This window comes from Bacillus rossius, chromosome 11 (assembly GCF_032445375.1).
Source record: "Bacillus rossius redtenbacheri isolate Brsri chromosome 11, Brsri_v3, whole genome shotgun sequence".
Lineage (NCBI taxonomy): Eukaryota > Metazoa > Arthropoda > Insecta > Phasmatodea > Bacillidae > Bacillus > Bacillus rossius.
The window spans coordinates 24398780-24411087 of NC_086338.1; the positions used below are offsets into that span (position 1 = coordinate 24398780).

At 37.6% G+C, this 12308-nt stretch overlaps 1 protein-coding gene across 1 annotated transcript in view; it reads left to right on the top strand.

Moving 5' to 3' along the window:
• The first annotated feature begins 721 nt into the window (after positions 1–721).
• The window catches only part of LOC134536502 (xaa-Pro aminopeptidase ApepP-like), an 87796-nt gene continuing 76209 nt past the window's right edge, over positions 722–12308 (top strand). The window contains exon 1 of the mRNA XM_063376224.1: positions 722–823. Within this exon, the coding sequence (XP_063232294.1) occupies positions 793–823 (31 nt within the window). The 5' untranslated portion in view covers positions 722–792. The remainder of the gene's footprint in view (positions 824–12308) is intronic.

Below are 12308 nucleotides of genomic sequence, written 5' to 3' on the forward strand. Positions count from 1 at the left end.
GTTAAACAGAGCAAAACTGTTACTCTGCATGGTGAAAGGTCCTAACACAAACGGAGACTTGATATCCTTACAGTCACTTGCGAGGCCAAAACAGAACATAACACCGAGGCTACAATCCAGGACGAAAAAAAAAGGCCATCCTCGTCGCCAAATATGTTGTGACTGTAATGAAATAAGACAATAGACGTTTCTATATCTTTACTGTTTCAACACCACAATATAACTGCCTGCCCTGCAGGCCATTCTTTTACACAACAACAAATTCGCAACACTGAAACTACACCAACTTAACAATACTAAAAACACACTTACCAACTGTAACATATACAACATGTGCAACACCCAGAAAGACTAGAAGTACTCTGAAGTGGACTGCACACTGCTATCTCGGTTGGAATGGGATCAGAGGCCTACGGACATATTACTGACATTGTCCTTGAAACATTTTTGTTACTTCACCTGAAGAGGAATGAAAGTATCAAATGTGCATAGCTCACTGTTGGTGTACCGTGGTGTTACTGGGGGGAGGGGGGGGGACACATACAGTAACATTCCATAGATGCACTATGGCTGAGCTCGATTCTCTGATGGCTCACGTCATCTAAGAAAAGCTCTTTAAGTTTGATAAGCTTTTCTGAAAGCCTTTTTTATTGCTCACAGATAAAAATATCTTTTGACATGAAGGGAGATCACTTTAACAAACAAGCTATTTCACGAGCAGATAACAGGAGGCAGGTAAAATATTTAAGAACCTAATATACAGTATTCTAAGTAGGTGTAGTCAATGGAAATATGTGGTCTTCTGCAGCTTCTGTGCTGATCGGTAAGTGAATATTTTCCTTTGAGTACTTAAACATGATTTAAATAGGTTCAACACAAGAGTATTTAAGCACTGTATGTCTCAGTTTAAGATTTTATAATGCTTGTTAAATAAGCTGTAGGTTTTAGAAATATATGCATGGATTTATACCAGAAGTATACTAGAAGGAAATAAGTTTTCGTTGCTGCCAGCATCATATTCTTAGTCTTTCTTCAACATAATACTCAACATACTAATTGACAAAACAAAATGATTAAAAGATGATTTACTTTGCACAAACATTTATAAATAACAAGCTTCTACACTTATCTTTAGAAACTATAATTTATAATTTCAAGCAAGGCGTTTTTAAACTCTCAGATATGCAGAAAAATAAGTCATTGCCGGACAACCCACCGAGCAACAAGAAACTAACTTCTAGAAACACCACCTCCAAAAACCAAGAAAAACATATGCAGATCTCAAAATAAAAAAAAAAATATAATCTACTCATATTAACACAAAAAGCAAAAATTCATAAATTATTTAAGTACAAAATGTACACATTTCTCGTCGTGATGATATGTGAACGCCATGAATCAACGCATCCCTAAAGTCGAAAGAATAACCCACATCTAAAATGTGGCAGGTAGACCTTTTACCCAAGATTCTAAACATAAATTTCAACAATTGTTTTTTTTTTTTAATACAAGCTGAGAGTCAAAATGATATATCCTTGATTACAAATTTATTTTTTCGTTTTATTTAAAATAAAATTAAAAAAAAAAACATTTTCTGTGTCAATTAAAATTGCATCAGGACATGAACTCAAACATTTAAAACTTATATACTATAAGGAGCTTGTAAGTTTTACAAATGCGATGTTTAAAGTAAAAACAAAGTAAGTATAAAATTACGTCTTAGCCGATAAATAAGAAATGCTTCGATGGACATCATCTTGAAGTGTCTTGATGTTGAGGTAGTCATATTATGTCTAACAATGGCAAATGTCAACAATAAACATTTCTGACCCCTATAAATGCAGGCACCGCTTTCATTGTCCACATATCGAGTCACTCTGTAAATCACCTTTCCGAAACAGTGGTTGTTGAAATAGAACACAATTGGAAAGAGCATCATTTCAATAAGGTACTTCAAGTTTGACACACATTGAAGAACAACTCGAACAGAACCTCGTACCTTGAACATCAAACATAGATACAATTCAGAAAACTATAATACTTACTGAACAATACTCAATTAGCTGTCAGAATAGTAGTTATGTGCTGTCACACACTCAATGACAAAATCATAAACACTAAAACAAAATTGGTGTTAAAAAGAATGTAACATAAATGACTATAACCCGACAAGATAGAGCTGGACCTTTTACTGCGCATGCGCGAGTTCCCGAGGACCGTCGAGGGGAAGTAGGGGGAGGGAGTGACTCCGTCCTTGTCCTTGCCCGTCGCGTCGGCCCGACTTACACGAACACGGTATCGTACCCACGCAGTTGGCCAGTAGCAAAGTAAACTCTGTACGAAGAATAACTCTTCGCCGCAGCTTTGCGCGGGCAACACTCAAGTTTTTAATACCTTTTGTATGTATGTGAGCTCATCTCGCTCAGTATAAGTTGTACGCCTATTGTTAAGAATGTAAAGAGTAAGGCTAAGTATATAAACAAAAAACCCACAACGACAAAAGGATGGCAAGAAAAAAACTAAGTTATTTTAAATGTAATAACTATTGAATGAGATTTCTCTATTGGGAACTAGGATTTCGTCAGCTTTTTCCAATACGCCAATCGTCTACAAAGGAAACGTAAGTTATTTAACAAGTTATTTTACAAACACGAATAACAAACTTTACTGTCAATTAAAACAAACAAGGCAGACGCCCACACACAAATAAAATAAACGCAGCGAAAAAGTAAACCCGGGGCCTGAGATACACATTTTGAGCATTTGACATTATTGGAAAGGATTTGTTATGAATTAAGAAGGCGGGCACTCCAGACAAAAACGCTAGAAAGTTGAGAGTTTAAAAATCGCTATGTTGCGGTCTTGCGTCGTTCTTTGTTTAGGAACCATCACATCAACTGTTGTTTAATATCTGGAAAACACGGTTACCAACAAGAACGCCAGAGTCGGGATTCAAACCCGTTGGCAATTAGTTTTGCAAAGGAATTTTTGTAAAAGTAAAAAAACATTTATTACTATATGTAACAGGGAAGTACGGTTAAAATTGATTTGAACGTGACTCACCTATTCCGAGCTCGAGTCTGAGTTCAGACATTCGGCCGTTTCTGTAGCGCTAGATCCTGTGTCCCCCGAAGAACTTTCGCCACATGATGAGTCAAGATTCACTATTATCTTGTCGATTTCGATGTCCACTATTGCATCGTTCTTGAAATATTCGACTTCAATGTTTTTAACGTGATCACAGCACTTTTTCCACTGTTCCACCGTATAGGAACAAAATAACTTCTCACACAGTTTTCGTTTATCGTCCAAAGATGTAGATATTTCCTCGCAAACTTTTGCTTTGAAATCTGCCCACACTAGTTCAATCGGATTCAAATCCGGGTGGTATGGAGGCAAACGAATGGTGTCATGGCCACACTCCTCTATTATTTGATCCACTTTGAATCTTTTTGTGCTTTGGTGGGATTTTACCAAAAGTAGTAAATCGGCTTTGGTCATGTGTGTTGAGAATTGAATGTTGTTGGCTTTTAACCAGTCTTGGATGCCAGATTTCAGAGTAGTGGTCGTAGGCTTTTTATTTATTTGGACATTGTGGTAGCTGGCATTGTCTAGAACTATGACACTATTTTCAGGTAAATTTGGAAGTAGCTTCTGTCTTACCCAGGTAGAAAAATTTTGGTAGTTCATATCATCATGATAATCACCAGTCTTTTGTTTTGATTTGAAAATTAATAAAGCATTAGAACGAAGCCTTCTTCTCCACCAGCATGCACGATTATCAAACGTGGCCCCTTGCCAATTGATTCTGTTACACCTATTTCAGTGCTCGACTGCCAGCAGGAATTAACGCAATGTGTTGCATGTAGGTATGTTTCGTCAACATACACTATATTTCTACCTTCATTTCGATATTTACGAATTGTTTGTAGATACCTCCCCCTCCTAGCAGAAATTTCCGGTTTTTCTACCAAAATCTTTCTTTTTGATTGGCATTTCTTCCACCTAAATCCTATACGTTTTAACAAATGCCGCAAGTACTCTCTACTGCAATTTAAAACTCCGTCCTCTCGTAATGCCCTGGTCAGTTTCTTTTATGTTGGAATTGTTTTTCTAACGGTGTAAAACTCGTGAATTTTCCGCCGTATAGCGCCGCACGTAAAGTCATCTACTTCGATTCTTTTTTTTCGCTCCTTATTCTTTCCCGTGGGAGTAGAAAAACTTAAACTATTTTTGCTTTTTACTTTACCTTCTGCCAAAATTCTTTTTACAGTTGACTGAGAAACCCTTGTTGCAGCACTTGTTGCTTCGACAATGTTGTACTTCAAATTATGTAATCGCTTTTGCTCTTTCAAATGTGTCGCCACATTGTACACAATCTCCCGTGCCTGTCCCCGCAACGGCGTGCCGCTTAAAATCCGTGACTTATGACCCGACGTTGATGCCATGGATAGCGTTGGATCGTGTAACTAGGACCGCGAGCTGATGGCACCGGACAACTGTTTACCGGAAGCGAGCGACAGCTCAACTGGCCCCCACCCCCGCCAGAAGCTTCGGTCACGTGACTGCCACCTACCTCCCCAGCTCTTCCAAGGTTCTTTTGTAACTTGTCTGATTATAGCTATGTATCTAGAAATTATCGGAACACACGGGAGGACAATCGCACGGAATAACTGAAAAATAGAAAAATAAGTAAAAAGAACTATCATCCAGGGTATATTTCTTTTAAAAGTTCCCTGCAAATATAGTAATTCCGTAATAATAGTAAGACAGTCCACCAAAGGTGTTAAAATCCTTGTAATAGGTAATTTTGAAAGAATATACATTCAAATCTTTCATAATTAATGAGACATACCTCACCCTTTGTTGCCTCTGAATTGTATATTTAAGTATAGTAAAGCTTTCAATTTCAGCACGTAAATCCCTTCTAAGAAATAGAAAATAAGAATACAAAAATATTCTTCATTTTGTATACCAACTAAATTATCAATAACTAAATTACAGGAAGTTTGAAGTCTGTAAATAGCCACACTAGTTTTAACAAATGCGATTGTATCTTGACAAACACAACTAAGACGTCTCAGATGGTAGCCACGATCATGCTGATTTAGGTTTTTATTGCTCATTTACATCTTGTGGCATTTAATGTGTTTCTTATGTTTGTCATAGAACCTTGTAATACCCCAAGTGTCTTAAATAATAATTAAATAAGTAGGTAAAAGGATTTGGAAACTCTGAATACTGGAGCCCTCAATTAATAACTATAAAAGTCAACAACAGAGGCGACACTAGGAGTAAACAAAGCAAATTTAGAGACTCCCTACGAACGCTAGGGAGAAAAAGGATCGTAATTATAGATTAACTTAATAAAAACAACAGTTACGTCTATAGACTTCCTTATTTTATTAATCATTGTTCTTTCTTTTTTTTATAGATTAAATTTTTGTTTGTAACATTTGTTTTTCATTGATAAGTGATCTTACATAAATTCCTCACAATTACACTTAGGTATTATATTATATTCTTTAACTTTATTTACGATAGGGCCGGCCCTGAATGTTTAACAAAAATAACAATATTTAAAGAACATGAATGAAATAGACATCGCTAACTTTACAGGTTGTACATATAGTCCTTGCAAAACATTATATAATTTCCTCTCCTCGAACTGCTTCAACTGTCCGCTGTCTTAACTGGGTTACACTATTTTTGAATTCGTAAAGAAAATAATGGAATGAAGCGGGAAGGTATCACCCGGGGCTGTAGGTAGACGGTGATCGAGGTAGTAGGCCTAAAGATGGTGGATTCTGCTCAGGATCCAGCTCCAGAGGTTCTGGCAGAGGATTTTGATTGCCCCAAACTTGGAACCCTGTCTGAAACAGAAGTCCAAATTCCAAAGAATCAGACCTGTTTCCAGACAGTATACTTAAATGGCGCAAAAGGCCAATAGAGGGAAATTAAAGGGGGGGATGATGTTAAGATTTACCAAAACAGGGTGTTGGTCCTGGCGCTCAGGAGAGGGCGTCTCGTCTCCGAAAACCCGAACCACGATGCGCGGTAGACACGGAAGTCTTCATGATTTAATAAAAAAAAATACTAAGTTTCTCTACTTTTAACTAAACTACTGATTGGTTAGTCTTAATTTTTAGATAGGGACATCATCCCTATAGTCTGAGAAGACTACATAATTCGAGATGCGATGCCGATGATTCGCCTAAGATCGCAGTTACAGAAGGTACCAGTCAGTCAGGAGGCGCGCACCGAAGTCCCTTCAGCGTGGGATATCATCAGTATATAATAAGCGTGGGATCTCTAGAGAATGAGAGGGGGGTTAGGCTCTGAACCAAAAATTACCGAGACCACCCGAAGGTGTGCGGCATAAAAAACATCAGAACTTACTGGAGTGACTGCGCGACTGAGGCGCTATCTTTTGGTGGCGAGAAGAAGTACTAATAAATCGACTTGTGGCCGACGAGTGTGTCAATGATAGGAGTATATGGAGTAACCAGTTTTGCCACCTAGCGGCCCGAGACATAAGGGGGAGAAAGGTTGTCATTACTTCCGCGCGAAGCGTTGGTGTCGGCGCTGCCGACGCCCACAAGTGGCGTTAGTGACCACAGCCGTCGCTAGATGTCGTTAAAGTCCAGAATCGTATCTGCGGCTGTCAAGCCTGAGATGGCCTTGAATTGGGTTACCGTCCCCAGGAGTTCACAAGCGGTCATCGCTCCTGGCTTCAATTATGAGAAGAAAAAGGGGCGGTGAGCAGGGGGGGGGGGGGGGGAATGGCTTCAAAAAACGCATGGTCTGTGGGACGCAAGGCCCACGGGATCCTCCCATCGTGTCTTGCTGCTAGTGAACCTTATACCGATTCGTGACAGAGTTAGCAGGGCTCAGCACTGCTCCACGAGCTGCTGTAGGCAAAATTGGTCATGCGGAGAAATTAAGTTACCGGCCTCCGACGTGCCTCTAGGCGGGAGAAATACTAGCCAGACTGCTAACCTAGCATTAGGCTGAAAAAAAAAAAGAGCTCGCCTCTGTGAACAGAGGCTGGGGGCCTGACCATTAAGATATAAGATGAGTAAAAAAAAAAAATTCCTAAAATATTTAAGATTACAAAATTTTAAATAAAACGTGCCTAAATCCTTAATTTTTTGGCACAACCTTTAGTTAAGTGAAATATACTATTTTACTACCATAAGTATGCTCTGTTGTAAACTGCATGCAGGTGCACCATCGTGAATTCCGTGGCACGTGACATCCATTTCAAACAATGGAAAGGAAACCACTTGCCCCTATTTTCAAATGTAATACTTATTTTTATTATAGTATTTAAAGTAAAATATATCTTTATAAATCCTTACATCTTTTAATTTTTCTATGTGGCAAATTCACACCACTTATTATAAATGTAAGCTGCACCCAGCCTCCCCCCTCCCGCCTTAGTTTTATGTCTATTGAAATTTGCTCGTGTGTAGTGTAGTTAATCAGACCATAAAAAACAAATCATAAATTATGAATTGTAGTGTTTTATTTCCAGTAGGCATATTGCTGCAGTTAAATTACATTTTATCACAAGTGACATACATTTAAAACATTAGCGTTTAAATATTCTCGAAAGGGTATATATGTTTCTTATAAAGCGCTATTTAACTTTTTAGAAAATAGTTTGTTCAATTTTAACAGGTTTAAAAAATATATATCTTAATTAAATGAATTAAAAAATCTGAACATCTGTGAGCAACAAAAAACTTTATCCAGTTTTATATTTAAAATCAGCCACTGTATTCTACCTTACTTATTCTCTATTCTAAATAAAAATATAAATTTTTTGACTAATCTATAACTAACGTTTTGACAATGAGTTGAATACTGTAAATAAATACACATACACTTTTTCGTGTGATACAAGACCAGCTAGTGATAGTGACGAAACAAAAAGGTTTAGATAATTTGTTTAGAAATTCCAACAATAGAAACGGTATATTTCGGGGTGTCGCTGGAGACATTTTTTTTTCAGACAAAAAAGTCGTTCTCATCAAAAATCAATGCAGTCATCTTTTGAATCTTCTTTGACAGCCTAAATACCGCACCAAATAACGGTCTTAAACACTGAAAATTAATTCCGTCTATACATTCACTGACACCTTCAGCACAACGGTCAGTGCACACTGAGTTCTTCCATACCACCCGAGCTACTTCGATCATCTGTGAACTCAGGTGGACTTCAACGTGACTGAATAAGCATGGCGTCTGAATCGGTCTGAATCCACCTGTAGCCCGCTTTTTGCAACATCTAAACAAATCAATACCGCACATAAACAGTCTCTATAAAAGCTCGAAACGGAATTCCAGTGCGTTTATTAATCATATTGTGCATCAATAAAATCGTTTTAAAAATATATATGCTGAAAAATCAAATGGTAACCATGTAATAAATGCCATAAAAGAGTAATAGCTGTGTCCGTAAAGAATATTGTGTAACTAAACACGATCCGAGACCTAGAATACAAAGTTGACAATGTGTCGTCGGTGAGCACGTTTTCTTGCTGGCATTATTTTGTTCCTTACAGAATTGGGAAATGAGTTTGGCTTGCACTTTTTCCTCAGGAAGTCGGTAAAAAATTTGTTTATAGTTGAGTTGTTGCAAATAAAATTATTTTTATCTTTAGGAGTAAAAATATTTAATTTCTTATTATTATTCCCAGTTTTAGAAAACAATCTATTAGTAAGACGTGATATTTTGCCGCGGTCCGGAAGATTTTTAATAAATATGTGACTGTACGTGAAAAACCATTCATTATTTGAATATTAATTCAACACTAAAAATGTTCGAGAATATTTATGATTTAATCACATTTATCGAGTAGACTTCGACGTTTTGAAACCACGAGCTATTCGTTGATTTTTGGTGACATCATTTTTTGTAATGAATGCAAATATCTTAAATTATGTAGTATGTAAATAAAAAAATACTTTTAAACACGAATTAACGTTATTTGCAATTCATTGATATAGCCTGGAGCGAAACACTTATCTTATTTTGTTTGCCTTGCCGTGCGTGACCTTGTTCGCAGATAACGCAGCAACCGGACTCCAGCAGATACAATGATAAAAGAGCCTTCCCCTCCAACCATCTTATTCAGCCCCCCTTGCTTCTTCCCCTTCCCTACAAGAAGCTCGGATATTTCGCTCCGCCCATTCACTAACTGCAGCACGTGACCAGAAGTCCAGCACGCTAAAAACATTTTTACTAGGGAGGCGCCTTAAGCAAAGAAAATACAAACATATGCTTAGTGTAATATCATGTTTAAAAAAAAGTTCCAGGTTAATATTTTAGTATAACTTCTAAGGCGTACAGAAGCGATTAATGGTATCAGTTGTTTAGTGAATTTGAACAAGATGAGAAGTAGGTATTTTAATAAAATTCTTTGTTGTAAACCACATCCAAAGCATGGTGTTTAAAATTTCTCATTTTTTTTAAAAACTTTTATCGGAGAATTTGCGATGTCTTGGTTGTAACTAATGTGGATAGTTACATACTTCATAGCTCCTATGATTTAGTTATAAAAAATTAGAATATTTTTAATTATTATTATCTATTTTGAAGAAGGGATTTGCATGCTGAAATATAAAGATTAACTACTTAATCTTATAATTCAAAGACCACAGGGGGCGGAAGTATTAATTACATAAAATGTTCTTGTCTAGCATGTGGGCCATCACATTAGACTCTGTGTTCATGGACTGACTGGTTGATTCCAGACTAGCGAATGATGTTTTACAACCTGACCCCAACATTAATCGATTCTTCTCCAGGTGCAGGGAACAATTTCTCTCTGTATTTGGTGCAATTTTCTTCCCTTTGAAAAATATCTTTTCAGTCCGAGAAATTTTGTAAGGAGGATCCCGTTCAGGGGCCAACCGATAATACCTTTCACCGATGAGTGAGGACCCAGCATAAATGTTCAGTTCCAGATTTGTTCCTGTACTAATGGAGTGTGTGAGTTTTCTCTGCGTGGTTTGGATGGATGCTCAGTCATGTAAACCATCTGGACATTCATAAAACTGCATACCAAACGTTTACTGGGAAGGCCACACATACAAAGTTGCTTGCATTTTTTACCTACTCTAAAGCTTGTTTCAACGTCAATAACGACCATAATAGGTTTCTATATGCTGACATGGCATTTGTGTTACCAACGGTTAGGAATGTTAGTCATACTGGATCGTATCGTAATCCTTACTTGGCTTTCGATATAACAGACATAACTTTATTCACATAGATGTATTAGGTTAAGATCTTCTGGGTGCTCAAAAGTAAATCAGTGAATGTGTATGCTTGCATGGACAATCAATAATGCATTATTGACGAAGGCTTTAACTCTCTCACTGAAGCAAATGTCCAGCCACTCTGCATTGTTTCTGTGCGACATGATCATCATGGCAATGTTTTGGCTATTTGTACGCTTATCTACATTTTGTGACAATGAAAAGTTTGTTCAGTTTGCCTTTTCCTCAACTCTCACAGAATAAAGTTAAGAAGTGTATGTGCGACCGCTGTGTTCAGTACTTTACCACTGAAGATAAGTTGAACTCGCACAGTGTTTTGTGCTACGAACACATGGCCGTTCGCTCAGTATTATCATCTCAGTTGTTCGAATTAACTAGCATTGCCAAGAAGGAAGGAAGGAAGCTTTGTTGCTTGTTGCAACACTGAGACCTTTCTTAAATCGATGTTGCCTGTCCCGAAAACTGGGTGATTAGGTGGAAACTCGAAAACAAAGAGGAGGTACATAGACCAACAAACATATTTTTATTCATTAATATCAACAGCAGTGATGGCTAACAAAAAAAAAAGTGATTCAAAGAGGCACTTGCTTCACAAAGGATCGCGAGGGGGGATAATAATTATTGATCACAAAATGCTGTTGAACAGAATATACAAAGATTCTAAAAATAAACATCAAAATTAAAAAACAAATTGAGCATTGTAGAATTGGTCATAATTTTCTACACAGAAATATTCCCAAAAAAATAATTATATGAAAACTTGCTAGTTAAAAATATTACATTTACAATTAAATATTTCTTTGACAAATTGTATAAACATCATTAACATGATTGTCAAATCAAAAGAACACAAAATACTATAAAATCTCATTGTTGACAGTTCAATACTAACACTCTAAGTTTTCCTTTATATTACTTAATATGCATTTAATCGTCTTATTAGGAAGTCATATTACCACATAAAAACGTTATACTCTCGAAGTTAGCACCACTTGCTTACTGTAATCTTAAAACTCGTCGTAACTTGCCTGGTATGATTTCACCAATCTCTTGTAGTAGTTGCCCGCAGGCATACTCGTTCTCGAACTCGCCTCGCATACAACGAGCTCTCCAGCGAGTCCACAGCAGTGTTCAGAACTGCCGGTCGTCCACCTCCTGCTCCATGTAAGCCGGCTAAGTCTGCAAACACGTGTCCGCAAAAACCAGTCTCTACGTAGACGGATACATAAGGACAATCACTTCAACTCTCTGGTTCTGCCCCAAAATTGGGATGTCTGTGTACTCTTGATAAGGTACTGCTATACCTGGTGTTAGCACTTTCACTTATTATTTCATTCCAAAAAACAACTTCTCATACCGACATAACCAAATGTAAGCACGAGTGGTGCAAACTCGCCAATCATGAAAATACTTATTTTCATAACCACCCTTATGTGGTATGTTAAAATCTGTATAGTCATTTTCACAAGACATAAGAGGAATTACTGTTAAATAACTTACATAACTATGTGAGCCAGTTCGGGGTATTATAATTGACTTATGTGTCTTGGATCGCCTCCATCAACTACTGCCAATCACCGACAAGCTCAAACGACAACAGCCACTGCCGAACATAAGTTATGCCCTGGATGTCCATACGTCCAACCATATGCATTAAGTCCTTGTGTCGAATACTCCACAGTGACAGAATGGCTATGTTCCACTTGGACTCAGAATTTCTGCAATGATTCACCCCAAAATATTTGTATCAACTCCTGCACCACTCTGAAAATAATTCTATCACCACACATAACTTAAGACACTCGGCGTCATATCAATATTGGGTCTCCCAATGGTGATCGGGCAGCGTAACGACGTGCGGCGAGTGTCGATCTTCTTCGGTGGGCGACTGCAATCCGGTAGTACAAACAGTTGGTTTATATACTAGTCTGGATGGCTGTCACAGCAACCTAAAAGCTTCTATCAAAGTCTCCTACAGCCTCACTACAATGACCGCCTTCCACTGACATAATATCTGG